This window comes from Amblyomma americanum, chromosome 11 (genome assembly GCF_052857255.1).
Source record: "Amblyomma americanum isolate KBUSLIRL-KWMA chromosome 11, ASM5285725v1, whole genome shotgun sequence".
NCBI classification, from domain to species: Eukaryota; Metazoa; Arthropoda; class Arachnida; order Ixodida; family Ixodidae; genus Amblyomma; species Amblyomma americanum.
In genome coordinates, this window is record NC_135507.1 from 77,244,806 (window position 1) to 77,268,758 (window position 23,953).

Genomic DNA, 23,953 nt, shown 5'->3' on the forward strand with positions numbered 1-23,953 from the left:
GCCTGTAGAGTAGAGCACGACAGAAGGCAGGAGTTCTGCGTAAACCAGTAAGCTGAGTAACATGTCTGCCAACTGACAACTTCTTCCAAAATCACCACATCTGTAACCGAGTTCCCACGGTTTTGCACAGTCGCGGTCGTCCGGTGCACATGATGTGCTACCCTCCGTCCGCCTGCCAAATGAGAAACTCGCTGCGGTACTCAGTGTTAATAGCGCCCTGTTGCTGAGCCGGGGTACGCGGGTTCGAATCCGGCTGCGGCAGCCGCGTATCGATCGAGGTGAAACGCAAAAGACTCAAGTGTGTTGAGCGACGTCGGTGCCTGTTAAACATCCCCACGTGGAAGAAATAATTAATTGGGTGGTGGAAACTTACACATCACTCTTGAATGGCACCTCTTTATCTTCTCCTTCCTTCACTCCTGCCTTCCCTTAAAGCGCGGTTTGGGTGTCCACCGAGATGTCAGAGCAATCTTCCTCGTTTGGGATAACCAGTCTTCCCAACCGAGGAGGGAGAAGTCTGAGTAGAGAGTACAGGCGCCTGCGTGCCAACACAACAGCTCTTAGGAGGCGGCTCTCCACACAAGGGTTGTGTAGTGTTCCTCTATATGCTATATAGAGACACTAAACTAGAGCAAGAAGCAGCGTATGTCCCTCACAGGAGTCCCTCCAGCGGCGAACACACCGCCACTTCTCTCTCTTTCGCGCCACATATACACCCAAGACAGGATTATATACAGGTTGGCCACTTGTGCAGAAAGACTTGGGGCAATCTCCTCAAGGAGCTGTTCACACTCTTTGCGGAGAATCCTTAGCCCCGTTGCCTTCAAGAATAGGGAGGTACAGAATATTGCGAACCTATCTCTCTAACCCAAACGCCATGTGGTTGAAATTATTCCGGCGCTCTTTTACACCCTCTCTCTCATGGCGCTGTTGAGGTTAGCCGGTCTCGTAGTACAAAACTCTCCTGTGCATAAAGATGCTCTGTCGAACTATTTTATGATCGTTTGATTTAAGAGTCGAAAAAACGAATTTCGTTGATATTGCAACCTGTAGTCAGGACTGCTAAAGAAAAACCAACCGCATTCTGACCACTACAAGAGCAGTATTTCCCATAAGTAATCAAAGAGCAGGATTTGATTCTCAGCTGTAGAGTGGAGACATTACGGTACCACTAAAGTCTTCAAAGTCTCGAAAGGTCAGCCTGAGGTAACACTCCCAGGGTGTTGGACCTCAGAATTTACACAATTTATAAAAATATGCTTTTCGAGTTAGAAGACCGCCTTTATAGGCATAACACTGTAAGCGGTCTACTGCACCCGAATACAGCAAAGAAGTGCTAAAGTGCTAACTAGCTGTCTGGGTAACTGATATTGAATGGTTAACTTTTTATCTATTATCGTAGAACTCTTTAGTTATTGAGAGGAGTGAAGACCTCCATAGCTAATATCCGTACCGGTTCTCAGAATTTTGAAAATGCCGTTACCGTCGGCTCTGTGGCCCAACAAATTTTGGCTATTTCGATGAGTTACGTGCAGTGGAGAGGTTGCTTTGCCTGCTAGCTTCTCGAAAACGTCTGTATTTTGGCGTGATGTATACTTAAATTTTTTCGGCCAGAACGCAGAAAGTTACAGCGTTTCCGAAATTCTAAAAAACTGATATACATAATGGTAACGGTGGGCTACACACCTCTCAATAATTATAGAAGCTAACAGCAAAAGTTCAAAAGTAAACTATTCTGTATTCGTTAACCAGCCTTCTAGATCGCACATCTTGGTTGTATTTAGCGTACTACAAAGCTCACAATGCTATGCCGAAAAAGGGCCCTTCTAACTCAGAAGGCTCACATTTAAAAGTAATGTGAAGCCTTAGGTGAAACACCCTGTATATAGAGCATATGGTGCGCCATTCTTGCTGCGCTACACTGCTAACTTCCTTGGCATGGTTACCTTTGCCAAAAGCTGTACATTAAGGGGGGCCACCAGCCGCGAGACAACTCAGATTTGAACTTTTTCTGTCGATAGATGGCAGCACTTAATTACCACAAAAAGAAAGGAACTTCTATTTCCCCTCCAGGTGTGTAAATTCTACAGCGACACATCCTTGACCGCGACCCGAAAGTGTTAGTTCTTCCGCGAACAAAAAGTAGGGCCGAGAACTTTCTGAATAACCCCTCTCAGGGAACGGTGGTAAGAGAATGGACCTTTTGGCAGTAAACCACCACTCAGTTGCCACAAGGAGAAGTACGTGTTCGGGTTTGGGTCCCCCTAAGCTCCCTGGCATCATTTCTGCGAAAATTCATTTACAATGGTAGGGTGGGCTAAGCAGCATGTAGTTATGAGCAGTGTTCGTTTCGCCTAGCTAGAACAGATAAGTGCGAGTCAACTTTTGACACACCTTCGGCACGCGTCCCCTTCGGTACTTCGGCGCATTCCTCCGTGGCCACTCGCTACACAAGCCTGGTGATTGTACGAGTGTGCACACCGATTCGACCACGCGGCCTCAGTGAAAAGCTTTTACCGCTCTCATTGTTTGCGCTGCCAGTGTTTATGTTGCATTGCCTTTGCTGTTGTTGACATTACTTTTTGTTTAAAAGGGCTCACCAGCTACGAGGCAACTCAGATTTGAACTTTTTTTCCCGATAGATGGCAGCACTTAAGTACCACAAAAAGGAGAGAGCTGTTTCCCCTACAGGTGTGTAAATTCTACCGCGACACCTCCTTGACCGCGACACGAAAGTATAATGGTGTCTTCGGCTTAGCCGCACTGCCTCCGTGCCGGTTCTTAGGAAATGACGTCAAATACTACACGAGTGGCACGTCCGCTTGAACCTCAGCCGAACGTGCAAAACGTTCTCAGAGTGCCGTTGCTCTTTCTGCCCTCTGTTCACCGTGGCCTCTGAGACACTTACGAATCTCAGAGGCCATTTTTACGAGCTGCCGACGCCTATGACTGCAGTCAGCAATTTTTACAGTTAGCAACAACCTCTTCAGTAACAGCGCGCAGGACCGGCGTTCATAGCGACGGTGGGCAATGCGGGAACCACGACCATGCTCATGAAATACTGCGACTCTGCTTGTGCAGGTTTGTCAGACACGCCACGGCGTTATGCTTGCTGGTTTTGATGCATACGCTTTAAAGTGACTTCCGAAAGTATCTGCCGATGATTCTCAATCCAATCTCAGCTCCCCACATTGTCACTGTATTGATATATCTTTTAAACTTTGCTCACGTTGACAAAAAGTATGATGTCATAAAGTGCATGCGTGCCAGATGAACCGCATTTGCCGTTCGCCGCACTGAAAATATTGACGAACCTTTAATTTTTTCAAACGGTCAAGGCACAGCGCTCGCCGGCCGGTGGCTACATGATTGTAGCGCGAATAAATGCATTGCAGCTGCTACAATAATCAACATTTCTTTAAAATGTGCCCACTTGTGATGCTTCGTGTTTTTTCCTCTTCGACGATGCTTCCTATCGGCCACTGTGTAGTGATATTGTCTGCGCCAACAGCATCGTCCGCCCGCGACATCTGCTAGCGCGAGCTGCACGACGGGATTGCACCGCGCTCCACCGTCGCTCTCCACGGAGGCGCGGTGGCGCGCTCTCGTGTCGTGCTCGTCCCATCCGAACGTAAGGCACTGCACAGTGACATTCAGCCGAACGTGGGGCACCGCACGAGTGCGCGGAAAACTCCACGAGTGCCGTCAGCCGAAGACACCATCAGTTCTTCCGCGAACAAAAAGTCGGGCCGAGAACTTTCTGTGTATAGACCTGCTGCATGTTTGCAAACAAACGAGGTGGCGCTGCAGTCGCTTGCGGGCTCGCGGTAAGCAAAAGGCCAGGGAGTGGCGTCGCGGAGAGGTGTTGTGCCCGGGTTTTTGAAGGCTTCTAGCGCGTTTCTAGTTTCTGCCAATCAGAGCAATGGTTTATGCTTCCAACTTAGTAATTTCTCGAAGTACACGAGCTCGCGTTGGCCACGGGCGGCGTATTCAGAGAAATAGTTTGCCACTGTGTATTCAATACATGCTGCTACACTCTGTATTCAATACAGCAGGTCAATGCATGCAGCTTCTGCAGTGCACAGGCATGATGCAGCCGCTAGTGGCTGCCACAGTTGCGGTAGGCACGGGCAGGCGCAACCTGTCTTGCCTGCCATGCGAAATTTGCTGCTGACATCAGCGACACCAAATCCTCGTGACGTCTCGGGGTGAAGGTCTATATCTTGCCAAAATTGGGAGACAGAAGAACGAAAGAATACTCCGTCTCAAGGAGTGGCGGTCCGAGAAAGGACCTTTCTCCAGTAATCCACTACCTAGCTGCCACAAGGAAACGCACCCTTTCCGTTTTGGGTCCCCCTAATCTCCCTCGCATTTTTTCTGCGATAATTCATTTGTAATGGTAGGGTGGGGTATACAGCCTGCAGTTAGAACCAGTGTTGGTTTCGCTTAGCCAAAACAGACAAGTGTGAGACATCTTTTGACACACCCTGGGAACACCTTCCCTTCCGCACTTCGGCCGGCTGTTCCGCGAAGGACTCCGTCGCCACACGCAATACAAGCCTGCAGTGACCGTGTACGAATGTGGACGCCGATTCGAGGACGCGGCCTCAGTGAAAATCTTCTTGAGCCATCGTTGTTTGCGCTCTCAGTGTTTATTTTGGATTGTATTTGCTGCTGTTGATCTTACTTTTCGTTTAAACATCCTGCTGATGCTTATTGAGAGAAGTAATGCCGCGAAAGTGTTGTACTACTTGCTTGTTCGAGTTCAAAACCGTTGGCGCGCGCGTATACCACTTTGTTACCCGAGATGCGATCAGCGTTGTCTGGAAGGATTGCAGCCAGGCGCAACTATTTCGACATTATTTTGGGTTGTTTTAGTTTTTTTTAGCGCCTTATCTTGAAGGTGCCTCTTCGATGTCAACCGAGCACGTTTGTTGCTATCAGCGTCGCCGAATTCTTTCACTTTATTCATCGGCGGTAGTCACTTCAGCAACTAAATTACTGCTGAAATACTTCGTTTCATGTCTCTTTCACTGACTATAATTTCACAACGGAACAAATCAGACTTCGGTAAAAGGGTTAGATGTGTGCTTTGTAAAAGCATTGAGATCGTCCTGTTGCTATTCGTGGTGACTTTGAAGGAAAATTTCGCCATTGCTCAAGCGGCTTCCAACTGTTTTGGATAAATTTCCTATTAGTGGTTTATGTTAAAAAATAATGCAAATTGCAATTTAATAAAAGAAGAGATATGCGCTTACCACGCCGACCACGTGTGCTCTTTCTGTTCATAAAAACGGCAGTACACTTTAATTGTCATGGCGTCACGGGTATGAAAGCGAAAATTCCATACCTACTATGGTTTCCGGGAAAGTCTCATTATGCGCCCTGCTTTACTGTGTTTTTTATAGGTTTTACGTATTATATAATTTTATGTATTATATACTTTATATATGTATTTATATATCGCCCCTTCCGAGCGTTTTGCACTGCTGTCAGCTTAGTGCAGGAGGTGCGACTAGGTGTGGCGCATACCGAGGCGTATCTAATTTCGAGAATAAAGACGGTCGGGGAACTATTTACTAAGCGAAACCAGTTCAGAAGCAAGACTGTATTTTGCCAGCCAGGCCATGAACGTTTGACATCACGTTGACATCACATCGCGTTCCTGACCGGTGCGCGACGGTTTTGAAAACGTAGGTTCATAGCATCATGTGCCGGAAAAGAAGGCACGCTATTGGTTGGCACCATTCGCCTCCGAGTTGCAGGCAGTGGCCGCACCTAGTCGGGCTTGGCCCTCATTATGTAGACGCCCCTCTTCCCTTATCTTGCTTCGGGAGTAAGCCTTCAAGACGTCTCAAGTCATTTAGGCTGCTGGGCTTTCCTGGGAATTGAGCTGTTTTGGGTTATCTCATTACACCTTGACTAAAACGCCTTGCAGCTGCTAAGACTGACTCGTCTTGGGGTTCGTTGCAAGCTAGAAAGGGTACCATGGACAGCCTGTACTATATCCCCCACTGTCAGGCTTCCTCCTAGCTCTTTAATCACGTTTTCCTGCTGTGTAGTGACAACGGAAACTTGAATGTCCAAATAATAGTTAATCGTTTTCCAGGCGGGAGTCGGCCTTTGGTCATGACAAAATATATCTGTTATTAATTTCATTTGGGCAAGTTTGTTCACAGTTTGAAAACTACATTGTTGCGTCGTATGTGCTTCGTGCTTTGGTTTATTGCGCAAGAACGAACTTTTCAAAGTTTATGTGACCACGTGCTTTCACGCGATGTCCGAGCCCGTACATATTCTAATGATTTTTCTTGAAGCAATAATTACGTGGTGTTAAACTGTGAAGTATTCATGTGCAGGTTTCGTGTGCTTACTTTATGAGGATACACAGTGGAAACCCCACACAAGAGTCGTAAGTGGATGCCCTGGAAAGGTAGCTGGAATAGGGGGATTGGGGAGAGCTGAATACTGAGGAAAAGGTGGCCAGAAATGGAGGAAAGCGTGGCCGCTACATAGTAAATGAACATGGCGGACATGACACGGCAGAACATGAGCACGGAGTGGTCAATTGGTTTGGTAGCTTGGACAACATAGAGAAAATCGGTCAGGAAGTATGAATCAAGAGCGGCTCTTAAAAAGTGACTCATAGGGAATGGAGTGATACCTAGGAGATTAACGATGAAAAGCCGAGAGATGAGGGCAGAGCCAAGAGTCTGGGAAGGGACAAAGCCATAATGGTGGTGATAACAGGTAGAGGATAGATGAAAGTCGGTGAGAGGGAGAGAGTACACACATGCTTATCGCCGGTGACTCAAACCAGAGACACAGCGCCCCAACTAAACTGGAGGGGGTAAGGGAGATAGGTGAGTGGCAGCCGGGGCTCTCCCCGAGAGGACAATGAAGGCGGTGATACCAGAGACGAAAATCCCGTCTTTTCCCAAGATGACGTGCGCTTGGAGGAATGAGGGAATACTCTGCTGCTGCCTAGAAAACTCGTTCAAAGCGAACGCATGTGGGTGACGTAGGCGAGACCCGGTTCCATGAGATGAGATCCGTACTCTGCCTTCGAAGTGCTGCACGCTTGCTTGACAGCTGTTGTCATCTGTCGTTTGCGCATGCGGTGAAGAAGATGATGGTTTTATTTCAACCAGTGGAGAGGCGGACATGAGCTGACCGGCCGAGTGAAAGATAATGTTATAAGGCGCCAGGTGCTGTAACGAGCGATTCCGACGACGAACGGTTGGTCGGTGGCCAGCGCATCACGTGTTCACACGTCTCTACAAACTGATCTGCAGTCTGATGCTGGCAAGCCGACACGGCGGAGCAGAAAAACAGACAACGGAGTGGTCAACGAAAGTTTCTTCAACACTGGGAAGCAGGAAAGTTAAGAACACGAGCTTTTGTCCGCACCCTACCAACCCCATCTCTCCGATATCTCCCCTTCACATCTCTGCATGTCTATGCCGAACAGTGAACTAACTACAGTCGAATACAACACAAGAATCAATCAGCAAACACCACCTCAAATGAGGCCCTCCAGCGGATGGCGCCAACTTATTCTCTCCTTTGACCGATTCTCTCCCTCTCCCCCTGATCGGTCACCTCTGGCCATGGCTATCGTGAAATCGCAGGGGGCAGCAGTAGAATGGGCAATAACTAGGATTTAATCGGATTAACCGGGGCTTCATGGAAATCGGACACAATGAAAGAGACATTAATAGAACTAGCGACCCTTTCAAAACATTGGGAAGAGAAACGTTGGCTTGACCTGTACTACACAACCATAGTGTGATCTAGTGGTTCAAATACTTCATGTTTGCATAGCTATTCTCAGGCAAGAAAGAGTCCAATAAAGAGGACAATTTTTTCCTTAAGTGAGCTCCTGAAGAATTCATTGTTGGGGTAAAATGTTGCTCAGGTACTTTTTACTCAGGGGCTTTTTCTCGGGGGACGTATTTTCCGGGGACGAATCATCCGGGTACATTTTTTTCCTATACCCAGTTGCCAGACCCAGTGCGCAGAGCTTCGCGGCCCGCCGCTGAATCCCGCTGGGAAAAACCTACTTGACAGGTTATTGCACGGAGTAGGCGTTTTCCGAGGATTTGAAAGAAATGACATCCATTTTTGTTCAGGTTGGGGCGCAGGGACCGACAGCGGCCAGGTAGGCCATGCAGTAGCTTTATTTATGGGGTCGACGGGAACTCCGGGCTTCAAGTTAAGTATCAGCGAAGCATATAATGCAATAATGAAGGCCAGAAGCAACAAAACGGCCACTAGGAGCATCAGGAAGGAAATATATAAAATAAATTTTGCACAGGATTAGTTGCGCAAACATGTGTAAGGGCTGAGAAAGAGCGTAATGGTAAGAAATAGATCAGCATTTAAAGGAAGGTGAAATAGGTGTATTCGCTCTATTTGAGATTCAGGGATGTAGACTAGCCAGTGTTTATCGATGGCTATACAATTTAAAGGAGTGCAAATGGTAAACAGCGGAGTGAAGCGGTGAGGCACTGGTAAGTTGTTACGTCGAAAAACAAAAAGGCAAGGTATAAAAAAGAGAGAGAGAGGGAGAGAATGAAAAGGAAAGGTAGGGAGGTTAACCAGATGTGAGTCTCCGGTTTTCTACCCTACACTGGGGATGGGGGATAGGGGCTTGAAAGATGACAGAGAGGAAAAAAAAATCAAGGAACGTGCCTGGATAACGGGAGCGATCGGCGGGAAAGGCCATGGCTATCGGTAGCTTATTTATGGACGATGGAATATTGCAGGCAAGAAAAGCATCTCGTAAAATGTCTCGACGAAGGCATAGAATAGTTGAGAGACGATGTCGAGAGGATTCTGTCCGGGAAGAATGAATGGGGTCATCATGTATCTCGACGGTTACACAAACAGTAACCGGACCTTAATACTATAACGCTGTTAGGAGGTTACTGCAGATAGAGGACCTCAATGTGAATGAAAAATCGCATGGGATTTCGGAACGCAGTCCACCACTGACTGCGAATTTTGCAGGAAGTCTGTAGCACGTAATTCTAGTGTACGTTGTTGTGTCCCTAATTACATACGCACTTGCACTAATTACACTCTAATTAAGCACTGTTATCGCTAGGCTTGTTCAACAGGCGTCCACAGAACCGACTGCGCGGTGACGTAGATTTCGGACACTGGGACGCCAGTATCGTCCGGCGGTGACGGCGGTGATCGGGGCCGCTCTCTCAGGCTTTAGCGCTCATGTCCGGCAGCGGCTGCACTACTCTGGCGGCCTTAGTGGAACGTTGTAACGCTTCACACATACGAACAATTTTCGTAACTGTGGTCGCCCAATAAGTAATCATCACAGCTTCAGCTGTAGCTGTTTCACCTGTTAGCGAGGACAGGCGGTTTGTCCAGCCAAAAGGCGCTTCACATGTGCTCGTTTTACATTTACCGTCATGACTGAACATTTGAAGTCAAAGAAATCAATGCAGAAGGACCCTCATTTGATTTTTCAATGGGTGGCTGTCTGTTACAAGATTGCATTTTATGATTTGTTGACATCTTCCAAAAACACATATGTACGGAGTAGAAAACGTTGGGAAAGAACAAAAGGTATCAGGACACTTGGAACCTTTTAACAGATCCTACGCAATAAACTGGGCTTTTTTGCTTTTCGTTTGGTTGAAGCTTGTCCTGCACACCTTGATTTTAACACGCGAAATCATGTTCATAAAAAAATGTGATAGGAACGAGAATATAAAATGGCGAGGTATGCGTGAAGCTCCACTGATTCGCCGTCTTGCCCAATGTGGATGGATGCAAGATAGCAGTGTCCCCTTTTAAACCGTGTGGTAGCAGTTGCCACCATGCTCGCCTTTATTTTTTGCTTGGTAACTTTTTAACGGTGTAATAAACTGGTCTCTTAGATCACCATTTTATTCAAATACAAATCCTAATCCTGCTCTTCTTCCAAGCTTCGATTCGCTTTTTGCTAACTTCTAGCGCAGATTCATTCACATGGCCGTTGTGGCCTCTAAACCCTAGGGCCTCTGAAAGAGTGACTGTCTTCATAGACATCCCCAAGATAGTGGCACATTCTTGTATAAGATGTTCAATTCTTTCTATATGTACCGAACATTGCTCACGTGTCATCTTCTTGGCTAAATTTACTTTTGTATCTTCGCGTTCTAAGACACCCTGATCTAGCTTTAAAGTGTAGCGCACTGACTGTTGAGTAATCATAGAAATGTATTCCTTAAAGATCTGCTTTTTCCAGTTTTTATACAGTTCTATGCTTCGTTCTATGTTTTTTTTTTGCCTTTGAACTGATCGTTTTTTAACCATTTACGTTATTTAAGAGCCGTTTAAAGCTCTTCATTTCTCCCCGCGCTGCCTGCATACGTACAGTCAAAGGGAACAAAGTAAGGGAAACTTCAGGGTGCTTGGCAGCGTTAAGCCAAGAGGTCCTGTCTTCGTCTGGGCAAAGCGTTCATCACTGGCGAGGTTTAAAAGGGGTCATCCCTTCAAGGAGGAAGGCCCGCTGAGGGTGCGGAGGGTGTGAAGTGGGAACGGTGTTAGGATGGAGAGGGTGAATCTTGACCAGGCATGGTGGCTGCTAAAGTTGATTAACCGGTTGACCTCCAAAACTGTGAAATGAGAAAGGCCAAATCAGCAGGAAGGATTCTGGGGGTGTGGAGTGTGGAGAGACAGCCAGCGTGGCCTTGAAAGGTTCTGTGTCCAGTTGTGACGGGTGCCTTGGTATGACTGGACGTGTTGACCTGGAAAACTCAAATGAGGGATTAGTCAGCATGGTAGAACGAAATACCGAAAAAGCAAATAATAAATGAATAAGAGCAAACATGCGGGCGAGTTCAGAGAAGGCATGACGGGAAGTGTGTGTGGGGTGGAAAGGAATGCGAAGACTTGTTCCTGAGAAATGGGGGCAAAACAATTAGGGCACAAGCTAAAGATAAATTTGACCAAAGAAGAAAGGGGAAAATTGAATAAATATTCCCATAAATGAAGGGATCAATGTGGTCCTCTACGCCCTAACTCAAAATCTACACCCACATGAATCTTAAGTGTATATCTCGCTGCTTCAATTGCTACTCACGCTCAACTATTTTGAGTTCGATTCTTCTTCTTACCTTCAAGCATTTGGAACAAGTTTGGGCACTCCCTTCGCACAGATGTATGCAAATATTTTTGATTGAGCTACTGGTCTAATCATCTAAATTCATTTTCAAGAAAACCGCTCATATACCTTCGTTAATAAGACGAAATTTTTTTTAAATATAGGAACACGGATCTGAGACCCCAAAACGCATCCGTCTCGCACCTTAATTCGTTCCACTCAAGCGTTAAATTTGCCGTCCATTATTGTACAACGCTATTCAATTTTCTCGACACTACCGTCCATTTATAAAATAGCCAGCTGAAAGCCACACTCTACAGCCCGACAGCAATACTTGGATTTCACTGGCCATCATCGAAGACATTGTAAGCAAGGCATATTTGTAGGACAGGCAACGCTCCTGAGAAGAATATGCACTTACGACGACCATTTTAAACACATTCCATCGCTATAAAGCACTCTAATTGATAGGAACCATCCTCATAACCCCTTTATTAATGCTTTGCAACGAGCGACGACTCTAAAACGGATCGAGATGCTAAAGAAAATTAACAAAAGCTAACAGTGGCGGCCTCCTGCACTTAAAACAAAATGTTCGAACGCCCTCCTTAACACAAACTACATTTTTCGGAAATCCCATTCTATTATAACTGGCAACGATCGTCTCACCAAAAATAATTGCCGACGCACCACAAACCTGAAAGACATAGTACAGTCTGGCTTGATAAGGAACCCCTGCCGACAGTAACTGCGTACTTTCGACCTAGAGAAAAAGCATTCAAGCATTTACAAGGCAAAAATACCTTTAGAAACACAACAAGCGACTTCTGCTTCCGTATATAGACTAGCTTTAACTGCGCGTCGTCTGATATTACCTGCATGGTTCAATGTTCCTACTGTCAGGAACAATATATCTAAAAAACCGGGAAATCATTGAACGCCAGATTAAATGGTCATCGAGCTGACACCGCAGTGAAATACAGTTCAGAAGTGCGTTTTGTCGGGCAAGCTGGCTTTGCATGATATGGAAGAAGTTAGCGCAAAACATAGAGACCGAGAACAAACACACCGGACGACAGACGAGCGCTACTACCAACTGTTTATTGGGGCGTAACACCCGGAATATTTAGCCGAGCATGCAGACAGTTGGAGGCACACACGTCATACACCCGCGTTGTGACAAGGCGGAAGCGTATCCAGAAACACACATTCATAAGAATAAATCTGCAGAAGAATAAATCTATAACAGAATAAATCTGTTACAGCGCGGCTTGTGCTGGAGGCCTTCCACATCAAAAGGCTATCTGATCGCTGCGCCAGTGATCCTTCCTTGCAGATTTATTCTTCTGAATGTGCGTTTCTGGATACGCTTTCGCCTTGTCACAACGCGGGTGTATGACGTGTGTGCCTCCAACTGTCTACATGCTCGGCTATATATTCCGGGCGTTACGCCCCAATAAACAGTTGGTAGTAGCGCTCGTCTGTCGTCTTGTGTGTTTCTTCTCCGTCTCTGTCTAAGTTTTGCGCTAACTACTTCCATGAAACTACAGACGGCAGCGGCGGAACATTTTAATCAACGCTGTCACAACTTCGATGAACTTAAACTGTTCTTTCTTCAATCAGGTTTCAAATCTGAAAAGGACAGGAAACAAAAAGAAGCATTCCTAATGAATTTAAAACCTTACACCCAGCAGGAATTAACTTATCCAGAGGAAAATGCCAATCTCTCAGGTACATTCCGTTAGTGACGTAATTTTTAAGGCAGGTCTTGCACATGATCAGAGCATTCACCAACTCCTCACACCTTCACTTAATTGTTACTTTCACCCTACACTTCCGCCCAGACCCATCCCTTACCCCATGAATGAATTTTTTCTCTCTTCTTTGTTCAATTTTAACTTTAGCTTGCGCCCTGATTCTCTTGCCACGACTTCTCAGGAACACGTCTTCCGCATTCCTCCCCACCCCCTCGCCCACTTCCTTTCAGTATTTCTCTGGTCTTGTCCATATGTTTTCCAGCGACAGTCTCTGTGCGTCTTTAACTGATCGTGGGTCTTTTTTCGCTTTTTTTTGCTTGACCATGTTTTCTCTTCCTTTATAATAACTTTTAAGAGCATTAACTCTCACCAGTTACGTTTGCCAGGGACCCGTCTGTCTGCAATGAAGGTAAAACTGACCAAAAGAGTTTTGACGTGACTTCACTGCCTCACAGCCAGAGTGGGCGCGTAGCACCTGAGTTGATACCTGTACTTCATTTACCTCTCTCTCCGCATCTCCATTTACGCAAAATTTAGGGATCCATCCGCTTAATGCAGAATGTTCGAACTGGTGTCAAATGACTTGGCATGTTCATGAGGATAAAAATTTCTAATTGAGATGAATTCCAAGATATGTGTGGGAGTCGCACCGTCGGATGTCGGGGATTCGTGCCACTGCAGCCGAACCGTTGGTCGCAGGGGGTACCGGATGATGTGAAACTATTCCTTGTGTTGTGATGCGTAGTTGTTAACAAATTAATAACTGATATAAGAAGGAAATATACCGGATATAGCGAAGGTGGCTGTAAATCGCAATAGTAGTTCGAAATCCATGAGGCAGATAGCGCTGCTTGTGGGCTAGGAAAGCAGTGGGCTAGGAAACTTTTTAGATAGATGTACATAAAGAATGTTGACATGAAATGAAGAAAGCGAACTAGAAAATTGACGAGCAGATATCTGGATAGCAGTAGGGGTGCAAATCAGCAATTATCAGTTAAGAAAAAGGTTAAAGAAACAGAGAGAGCTCTGTGGAAAACAGGGATGTTGACGAAATCGGCTCTGGGAACATACCGGGTCTTTAAGCAGGAAACTGCCCAAGAAAATATATATGATAATTGTAGGGGAAGGTCTTTGTTATTTAGGCCAGGGCGGGAGCTTTGCGGGCAAAGACATATAGAGCCAGGTACCACGAGATAGACGCGTTGTGTGTTGCGTGCGGAGAGGAGGAGGGAACGGTTGAACACTTGATACTTTTCTGTAAAGGACTTCATCCTACAGTGGAAAGCAGCGGGGCTGATTTATCCAAGGCATTGGGGTTTAAGGACAGTGAAGGAAAAGCAGATTTTAAGGGTGTACAAGCAACCAAGCGGAAGTTATCTGATCGGTGACCAAAATCAAGGCAAGAGTAAAATTTCACAAGTTATGGGCTAGGTGTCTTGAACCACCGCCCGATTTAAAGGGTTCAGCCTTGTGCATCCATCCATCAGTCAGTTCGTCCGTCCGTCCGTCCGTCCGTCCAGCCATGCATCCATCCAAGAGGGAGCCTCCCTGTACCCCTTGCTTAGGTTGGGGACATTTCAGTACAAGGTCGCTTAAAACAGCCTAAAACGGCTGTCAGACAGAGTGGGCGGCGATTTCCGCTATTGTACAGGCAGGGTAGCCAAGGCTCGAGAACGGGAGCACAAAGGGGGCTGCAGGGATGGGCTCGGGAGCATTGTATGGTTCACTCTGTTCTCAGAAGAAAAAAAAAAGAAAAATCTGAGTGCAAGGAGGAGGGGAGCATTGGCACCTATCTCTCCTCCTTGTCCCCCAGCGCTTTTGTTAGAGGCGCCCGAATTTTGAAGAAAAGGTTGCTGCAGCTAGGGCTGCTTGCAAAGGGGCATTGTGCTTTTTCTAACAGCCGCACAGCACCACGCGATATCATAAGCTGGTGGTAGCTGATCAGTGATGAGCCCCTCTTTCTTCTGCCCCTCATCCCCGTGGCACACGAAATTTGAAGCACCTGTAGGCTCCCTATACAAAAGAAGCTCAATGGGCTATTGTGGTTGGGGGCTAAATGGCATGGTTTCCACGAAAGCCGCAGAAATGGAACCGCCGAAATTTAGCCCGGGACATCAAGAGGTACCGCAAATGATGTCCCTATCCTAATCCCTGGGGGTTACATGTAGGCTCCCTACGGCGGACCGGTTAGCGAGAAATGTCAGGTGGCCTTGCCCCAGCGGGATTCAGCGGCGTGGCGCGAAGCTTGCGCCCTAGGTCTTGCAATCAGCCCACACTTCCCAACGCTTCGGTAGGATGGCCAGAATACTTCCGGCTGCTGTAAATTTCTCTCTCATTTTGACCGACTTACATGACGCCGCCGTTAATCCGATTAAGTCACCATTTGCTCCCCATTCTACTGCCAGCTCCTGAGATTTTCCGATTCCATGTTTGTGGTATGCGAATTCAGTTCGTTCATTCTTAGGGCTAGGAGTGCTGAGACACCAGGTCTGTGGGGCTTGGACAAAAGCTCGTCTGCTTATCTTTCCTGCTTCCCAACTTTGCCAATCACTTCAAAGAAGTTTAGCAACTTTCGTTCGCCCAGTGCGTCTTCTGCTTTTTTCGTCCGCCGTGTCCGCTTGCCAACATCGGACAGCAGAACAGTTTCTAGTCACGTCTGAACACGTGATGCGGGCGCCGCCGACCAACAGTGCGTGGTGGGTTGGGCCTTTGTACCAGCTCACGCACTGCAACATTTTTTTTCGGGCGGCCTGTCTGCTCATGCCTGCCTCTCCACTTGTTCCAAAATTTTCAAAAGTACGTTCATGCGCAGTAAGACAAAGAACGAAACACACTCGACGCAAGAAAGCACTTTTCATACTGTGAACCAACTTGCCGAAACGAAATTAATAATAAATAAATCTTGTTATCTCCAAACGCCGACTCTCGCCTGGAAAACGATTAACTAATATTTGGACATGCAATTGTCAGTTGTAACTCTGCAGCAGGAAAGCGTGATTCATGAACTGGGTCTCCGTGTCCTCCAAGTTAGCAAGAGGAAACCTAACCTTGGCGAAGATAGTACAGACTGTTCATGGTGCCAATTCTAGCTCATCACGAACCCCATGACGTGTCAGCCTTCGCAGCTGCACCGCGTTGTCGATAATCACGTGTGATGAGATCACCCAAAAGAGCTCAATTCCCAGGAAAACCCAGCAGCCTGGATGACCCTAGGCAACCACAAAGCTTACTCCCCAAGCAAGATAAGGGAAGGGATTTCAAGGACGTGTGCAATAGACTACAATAGGGCGTCTACAATAGGAGGACCACGCCCGACCTAGGTGCGGCCACTGCATGCATCTCCGCGGCCAGTGGCGCCAACCAATAGCGTGCCTTCTTCTCATGCACGTGGTGCTATGAGGCTACCTTTTCAAAACCGTCCCGCACCTGTCAGCAACGGCACTGCCGAGACCAGTCGCTGGTGCTTGTGTGGTAGTGTGCATTGCAGCTGCGAAAAGCGTGGAATCGAGATAGCGTTTTATCTTCTTGATGATGGCCGCTGGTGGAGAGATTTTGACTAGCACTGCGACGACCGGCGACGAATTTCCCGACGTCGTCATCGACACGAATTCCCAGAGGGAATACTCCCGCGGCAAGTTCCTCGGCAAGGTATGTCGCCTTATGAAAACGGGCACGGTACTTTCTACACCGCAGAACGTGCAGGTACCCTTTTAGCATAGCCTGATTGTAACAGCAACCCGTGAAAGAAACCGAAATATTAATTGCTGCTGTCGCTTCGTGCGTTGGGTAAAACGCAAATAAGGCTTGAGGGCTCATACGCTGTGCGAGTAGGTTAATGTACACCTTTTGGCAAACGTAACCATGCCACGGAAGTTATAAGTGCGCAGCAAGAATGGCGCCCCATAAGGTCTATGTACAGGGTGTTCTAAGATTTCAGACAATTTTTTTAAAATAGGCTTTTTCATTTAGAAGACCGCCTTTGCGGCATAGCATTGCGAGCGCCGGAGTAGGCCAGAATACAGCTAGAGTGTGCGAATTAGCAGGCTGGTTAACCAATACCTAATAGCTTACATTTTAGCTATCGCTGTACGGTTCTATAATTATTGAGAGACGTGTAGCCCACCGTTAGCAATATCCATACTAGTTTTTAGAATTTCGAAAACGCGGTTACCGTCTGCACTCCGGCCGAACAAATTTTGGATACATCGTGCCTAAACAAAAACATTTTAGAAAAACATGCAGGCAAAGCAACCCCTGGAGTTCAAGTAACTCATCGAAAAAGCCGAAATTTGCTGAGCACGGCGGTAAAGGCATTTTCGAAATTATGATAAACTGATAAGAATATTACTTACGGTAGGGTACACGCCTCTCGTAATTAAAGTCTTACGATAAAAGGTAAAAAGTTAACCATTCTTATTAGTTAACCAGCCTGCTTGTTTGCACCTCTCAGTTGTATTCGGATGTAGTAAACCATTAAAAAACGTTTTCCTAAAAATGCCTCAAAAAGCGATCTTCAAACTCAAAATGCATACGTTTAAAATTTTTGTGAAGTTGTAGGTCCAACACCTTGGACGTGTAAGGTGACGGCAACCGTCAAGGCGGGGTCACATGTCCGGCGAGTACCGGATGCATCAAGCCGCCTTGATATGCCTGGCGCAACGCGTCCGCCGTGCCCGCTCCGGCCGGAAGCGGCAGCCAATGCCAACGCGGAGAGCGCCAACCTCATGATGACGCAGGGGTGCTCTTCTCGGGGCCTGCCTGCCAGGGTGCAATGCCGGCCGCCGGCACCTGAAAAATGCGCTAGTATTGTTTGTTCACGTTCATAACATGCCCTAGGAGAGAGGATTGTCAAAAATAAGTTACTTTTGATAATCATTGGTTAATGCCGAGGCTGGTGGAAGTGATGAAAGCGATACAAATTTCTTCCTATAGCCGCTTTGCTGTTGCGGCTCGCCTGGCCTGCTGCTACCTCCTCTGCTGAAGGCGGCGCGGAAATTGAGCATATCGTTATTTAATTATTAGACCGGATTCACAATAAAGCGGTGATGATAGTAATGCCTTTCTAACACAGCGCTGGCCATTTCCGAAACACCTTCAGCGGCGGCATCGATGCGCAACTGGCTAGGCTTAGCGACAACCAGGCAGCAGACAAGTTTGTCGCCCGCGAGAGGGGTCGTTGCCGAAAGCTCGCCTCTTGTGCAGGGCATGCTGCCGTTGCTAGAACATAGCTGTCAGTCATTGTGAGTACTTTCATTCTTTCCGCCATGACTGCGATTGAAGCAATTTTGGTGCCACAACAGCTTTGCAGCGGCCGCTGCCCGCCATTGTGGTGCGGCTCGTCTAGCATTCTCTAGGTCCGCTACTCATACCGACAAAATTTTAATTTTATTATGAGATAATAATGCGAAGAGCTAAAGCGATGTCACGAGTAAGCCGTTTATTGTAGCACAGGCGACTCCCGAAGCGGAGTCCGGTGCGGCTTCGAGGCGAATTAGGCTATGGGCCTATCGACGACCAGGGCAAGCCGGCCGCAGCGCCGTTTGTTGCCCGACGACTCCGCGGGCGGCGCTTTTGCCGAAACCTCGCTACTTGCGCACGCATGGTTTGTCGCTGCTCGAATATAGCAGCCTTTCTGATAGCAGGGCTGTTTTGTCTTTCCTGGGCGGACGTAAAGCGTATACACCAAGGCACCGCTTTGCGATGGCAAGCTGACACCGGCTGTGGGCGGAGTTTGAGAGAAGCGGCACGCCGGTGTTCGCCGTTCCGTGCGTCCCTGCTTGAAGTGGGGCGGCAGTTCGGAAGCAGCGACCGGAGCGGCGCACCGGACATGTGTCCCCTGCTTTCAGCTGACATTTTGAGACGTTGCAGACTTTAGTGGTACAGTATTGTCTCCGCTATAGAGCTGAGAATCAAATCCCGTTGTTTAAATACTTTTGGCAGAGACGGCTCTTGTAGTGGTCAGAACACGGTAGCTTTTCCGTTAGGAGTTCTGGCTGCGGATGGCTGTCACCAAGAAATTCTTTAGTGCGACTCTTCTATCAAACTATCATAAAACAGCTTGACAATACATCTCAATGCAAAGGAGCGTTTGGTGCTAAGAGACCGGCTCACCTCAACCGTCCCGTGAGAGAGAGGGTGTAAAAAGCCACCGGAATAATTTTGACCATGTGGGTCCCGCATCGGTTAGGGGGTAGGTTCGCCTTATTCTGAATCACCCTGTTCTTATCACCCTTTGCTCTCTTTCTGTTGTCCTACTCCTTCCTGTCTTCGTCTCGCCGTGTGAGCGACACCATACCAAGAAAGCTATGCACCAGCTCGCCCAGCAAGAAGTTCTACAATTCTTAAACGCAAGGGGGTTAAGGATTCTCCACAAAGAGTGTGAACAGTTCCTTGAGGAGATTGCCCCAAGTCGTTCTGACCAAGCGACCAACCTGTATATAATCCTGCCTGGGGTGTATATGTTGCGCGAAAGAGAGCGGAGTGCCGGTGTGTTCGCCGCTGAAGGGACTCCTGTGAGGGACATACGCTGCTTCTTGCTCTAGTTTAGTGTCTCTATATAGCATATAGAGGAACACTACACAACCCTGGAGTGGAGAGCCGCCTCCTAAGAGCTGTTGTGTTGGCACGCAGGCGCCTGTACTCTCTACTCAGACTTCTCCCTCCTCGGTTAGGAAGACTGGTTATCCCAAACGAGGAAGATTGCTCTGACATCTCGGTGGACACCTCAACCGCGCTTTAAGTGAAGGCAGGAGTGAAGGAAGGAGAAGATAAAGAGGTGCCATTCAAGAGTGATGTGTAAATTTCCTCTACCCAATTAATGAACTAGTCAACGTGGGGATCTTTACCAGGCACCGACGTCGCTCAGCACATGTCCGCTGTTTGCGTTTCGCCTCGATTGAAACGCGGCTGCCGCAGCCGGTTTCGAACCCGCGAACTCCATCTTAGCAGCAGGGCGCTATAACCATGCACTGAGCCAGCGCGGCTGGTTCTTCCTATGGGAGGCGGACGGAGGGTAGCTTGTCATGTGGGCCGGACGACCGCGACTGTTCGAAACCGGGGGAACTAGGTTACAGATATGGTGATTTTGTGAGGAGTTATCATTTGAAAGCCATATTACTCACTTTATTAGTTAATGCGATTCTCTTGTTTTCTGACGTCCTCTACTATACAGGCATTACTGTGCCAATAAAAGGCATCTTAACGCCTCATAAAGCCTATTGTGAGCAACTAACAGGAGAATTCCGGTGACAAAATTTACTTTTGCACTTTTCCCTTCAATTTGTAAGGGCTGCCTCCAAATTATTCCTGTCTGCTATGCTTTGTGAACTGAATCATACCTTTGAAACATACCTCGTTAAGCTTGTATTAGTCCGAGCTGTTTTGAATTTCGTGCTGTGGTCTATTTTAGCACTTAGGCATCAAGTCAATTTCGCATTCGAGTGAAGGAATCCACTGCCTGAGTGTTTCAGTCACACATTGCGAAAGCGTTCAGCCGTCATTTGGAGTTCCTTGCAACAAGGCTGACATTTCTTCTTCAGGGCGGATGGGCGCAGTACCACCAGTTTGTGGACAAAAAAGCGAACGTGGTGTACGCTGGCAAAATCGTCTCCAAGAGCCATCTTTAATCGGAGATGCATCGGCAATATGTGAGTTCCTATATCACTCTGTCTCTTCTCTATTTGAAGAATTTTTCTAAATTGGACACTGAGGACAAAAAATTGCTTTTGTGGATTTTAGAGTGAGAGCTCTCCTCCCGGGAGTACAACTTCCGATTTCTATGTGCATCAGGGAATGATTTTCACTGTCTCAAAAGGTCAAACAGCACTTAACTCCGCCGTGGTATGACCCAAACTATAGTAGTATGACCACGGGATCATAAGAGTATGGCCATTGGGTACCTCACCTTGATCCTAACTCTTGATTTGACACCACGTCGAACCCCAGCCACTTTTTCTGGCTACGCCGGCGCAGTGAGGCGGGCAGACCTACCGAATCATATGGAAACGAAAGTAATGAAGGTTGAGCTACGGCATAGGATTCGCGCGCAAGTTCAAAATGAGTAGCGCCCTCTATCGAATGCAAAAAAAAGATTGTGTGATCGCGGATCGGCTGTTGTCTCCCCCTCGTCCACCTAGAATGTTCGCCCTACCCACGCATACATTAAAATAACGAGACGTCAAATCCTGCCGGTTCCAAACACAAACGTTTCGTGGATTTGGGCCCTGCGGCCGTATTCTATTACGCTACACAATCCACTTTAGATATCGAAGCCGCTTAGTCCTCTTGCATGTAGGTCACTGTTCTTTAGTGATGCTCTACGGCTTTCTAGATTCAGAGGGAAACAAAACAAACCATTGGTTATTATACGGTGCGATCCGGTCCCATATGATGTATGTCAAGATTCAACTCTAGTGACCGATTACCCTTGCCACATTTATGGCTTTTGTTATTTCAGCGTACACCTTTATTAATCATAAGTACCAGCTTCTTAGTCCACCACTTTACTTTCTTTTCTTCACGCTTAGTTCAACCTTTTCCGAGGTTACTCATTAATTTGTTGTCCACAGCTCGAAGACGAAATCAACATCCGCCGAACCCTGTGCCACAAGAACGTCGTTCGTTTCCACAGCCACTTTGAGGACGACAAGAACGTGTACATCATCTTGCAGCTGTGCACAAGACAGGTGTGTTAACATTCCTCCTTCCGGTGGTATATATTTCCTCTTAATTTCTTTGCGTTGATTCTAAAATGTGGCTATTGTCAACAAGGTTCATTTTCATTTCGTTTAATGGTGCTTAAAGGGACATAGAAAGGGGTGTATTAGCTTGGATTTTAAATGTTTGCATTATGTAGAGTACAGGCCCCCGACCGTACATGCCACGTTCGAGACCTCAATAGCGAGGGGGAAATTTACAATATTTTTTTTTATTTTCCCGTTTTCGCACCTCGCGGCAACGTGCGGTGCGGAGCTTCTGCGCGAAAATTTGGCAGACGACGTCACGCCTTGCAAATAACGACTGCCGCCGGGGGTAATCATTGGTTCACAGCGCCAAATTCTGTCAGACAATACACGCGAAGCGGCCGCGGCCGCTCCGCGCGCGCCGCAGCCGGCGGAGGTAGGGGAGGGGCCGAGTGAGTGGGGCCGGCGGAGGAGCGCCGCCGTTTTGGCGTGCGAGAGGAGAGGGCAAGGCGCGAAGACGCGGAAGTTAACATTTTGTCTGCATATAGCTCGGCTTCCACAAAACGCATTAAAATATTTCTTGCTGTGGGGTAATTATGAACCGTCGTCTTTTAACATCCAGGACATATCGCCACTTTATTGAGACCCCCTTTCTCCACCCCTTTAACTTCCGAAAACAACACAGGTTGTAAGGGACGCTATAGTGGAATAATTTCGGAATAATTTAGGCCACCTTGGAATCTCTAACGGTCACTGACTTTGCACAGTACACGGGCCTTCTGCATTTTACCTCCACCGAAATGCGACCGGCGGGCACACTTTTGCGTAAGAGACGTATTGTCTCTTACGCAACTGAAGGCACTTCACTTTTCTATATTTCAAGGCCTGATGAGAGGATATTTTAGGTTGTCTATGTTCCGAACTGCTTCTATGAAATTAGGTTACGCGAATATGTATTTGGTTATTTGTCTCGGCAATTTTTGCGATAATGGCCACTTTGTGTTCTTTAGTCATAATTTAGGGCGCAGCCAAGAAATGAAAACTGCCTTCGTTGTTTCGAAAACTGTCATTTAATATTTTGGTGTGGGCACTGTATTTTGTACAACGGAGAGCAATTACTTCAATCAAGCTTTCTCCAGACTGCCGTGATTTGAACAAATGTGCTGCATGAGCCTAGCTAAATCCTGAGGGACCCCATTTTCTCTATCATGTTCTTAAGCGCTGCTAGCCTTCAAGGGTCTTCCCCAGGCTTCATTAGCACATTTATTCCGCAGTCTCATGAGGAGCTGCACAAGTGCCGGGAGACGCTGTCGGAGCCAGAGGTGCGGCACCTCCGGCGCCAACTGTTCCTCGCCTGCGAGTACCTGGTGCAGGAGCAGGTCATCCACCGAGACCTGAAGCTCGGAAACCTGCTCCTCTCCAAAGGCTCGCGACTCAAGGTGGCCGACTTCGGACTCGCCACCCGCGTCCACTACCCGGGCCAACTCATGACGTCCATCTGCTGAACCACCAACTACATGGCCCCCGAGATGCTGACGCTGAAGGGCTACAGCTACGAAGCGGACATCTGGGCCGTCGGGTGCATCATGTGAGTTTCACCTGATGTCTGCGCAGAACAGTTTGCCACTGGTTACAAGTTAATGATTGCAACGACAGCTCGCAATACGTATCGTATAGTTATATTCGCCCGTAAAAGTATTAAAGGAAGAGTCTACTTTTTGAAATGTGTATATAAACACTGGCAAAACCTTGCCTGTCTTGCCTTGTGGTGACAATAACGACGGAAGAAAGCATGGCCGTGGCATTTATTTGTGTTTTGAGCTGGTGAAGCAAGTCGAGCCAGAGTTGACGGTGGTGATGGGTTGTGTTCAAACTTCGTAGTTCTGCTCGCAGTCGGGTTACGTCGACTCAAATAGATGTGAATTTTACGAATGAACTAGGCGCCATGCCCAAGTGGTTAATTTAGTTAAAGCAAATTGCACGCCCCATAATTTTTCGTATTTCAACTAGTCACTGTACCCCGCAGGGATGAATTGTGCTTGCCCATTCCACTATGTTTACAGGCGCGCTTTTATAGGGACAAAGCACTTGCGGATATTTGTGATAGATACCATGACCTTTATTCTTTACTGTTTTTGAACCTTCATGGTGCTTTAAATTTCGGTTCCGAGAAAACCTAAGAATCAATAAATTGGGCGCACATTATAATTGTTCTATAAAACAGCGCAGACTTGACGGGACAAATAATTAAAAAAGACGGCAAATGTGCTTCTTCCTTCTTCCCTGTCTCATTCAGTTCAGGCTGTTTCTCACAACGATGAAATTACGCCACTAGCCCAAACTATTCTTTGCAACTCTCATTGCCACTAACCTGGCGGGCAGTCTTCTGCAAAATCCTTCCGCTG

At 47.3% G+C, this 23,953-nt stretch overlaps 1 protein-coding gene across 1 annotated transcript; it reads left to right on the plus strand.

The window, feature by feature from the left end:
* The first annotated feature begins 16,398 nt into the window (after window positions 1-16,398).
* On the plus strand, window positions 16,399-23,053 carry LOC144109718 (serine/threonine-protein kinase PLK1-like). Its single transcript, XM_077642515.1, has 3 exons — window positions 16,399-16,515; window positions 21,435-21,551; window positions 22,823-23,053. Exons 1-3 carry the CDS (start codon window positions 16,399-16,401, stop codon window positions 23,051-23,053), a joined length of 465 nt encoding a protein of 154 aa, XP_077498641.1.
* Window positions 23,054-23,953: the final 900 nt, after the last annotated feature.

Bases quoted from the DNA above. Each gene is read 5' to 3' on its own strand.
- LOC144109718 (XM_077642515.1), top strand. From the start codon at position 16,399: ATGGCCGCTGGTGGAGAGATTTTGACTAGCACTGCGACGACCGGCGAC. The intron at 16,516-21,434 runs GTATGTCGCCTT...TGTTGTCCACAG, and splicing joins GCGGCAAGTTCCTCGGCAAG to CTCGAAGACGAAATCAACAT. The intron at 21,552-22,822 runs GTGTGTTAACAT...TTTATTCCGCAG, and splicing joins TGCAGCTGTGCACAAGACAG to TCTCATGAGGAGCTGCACAA.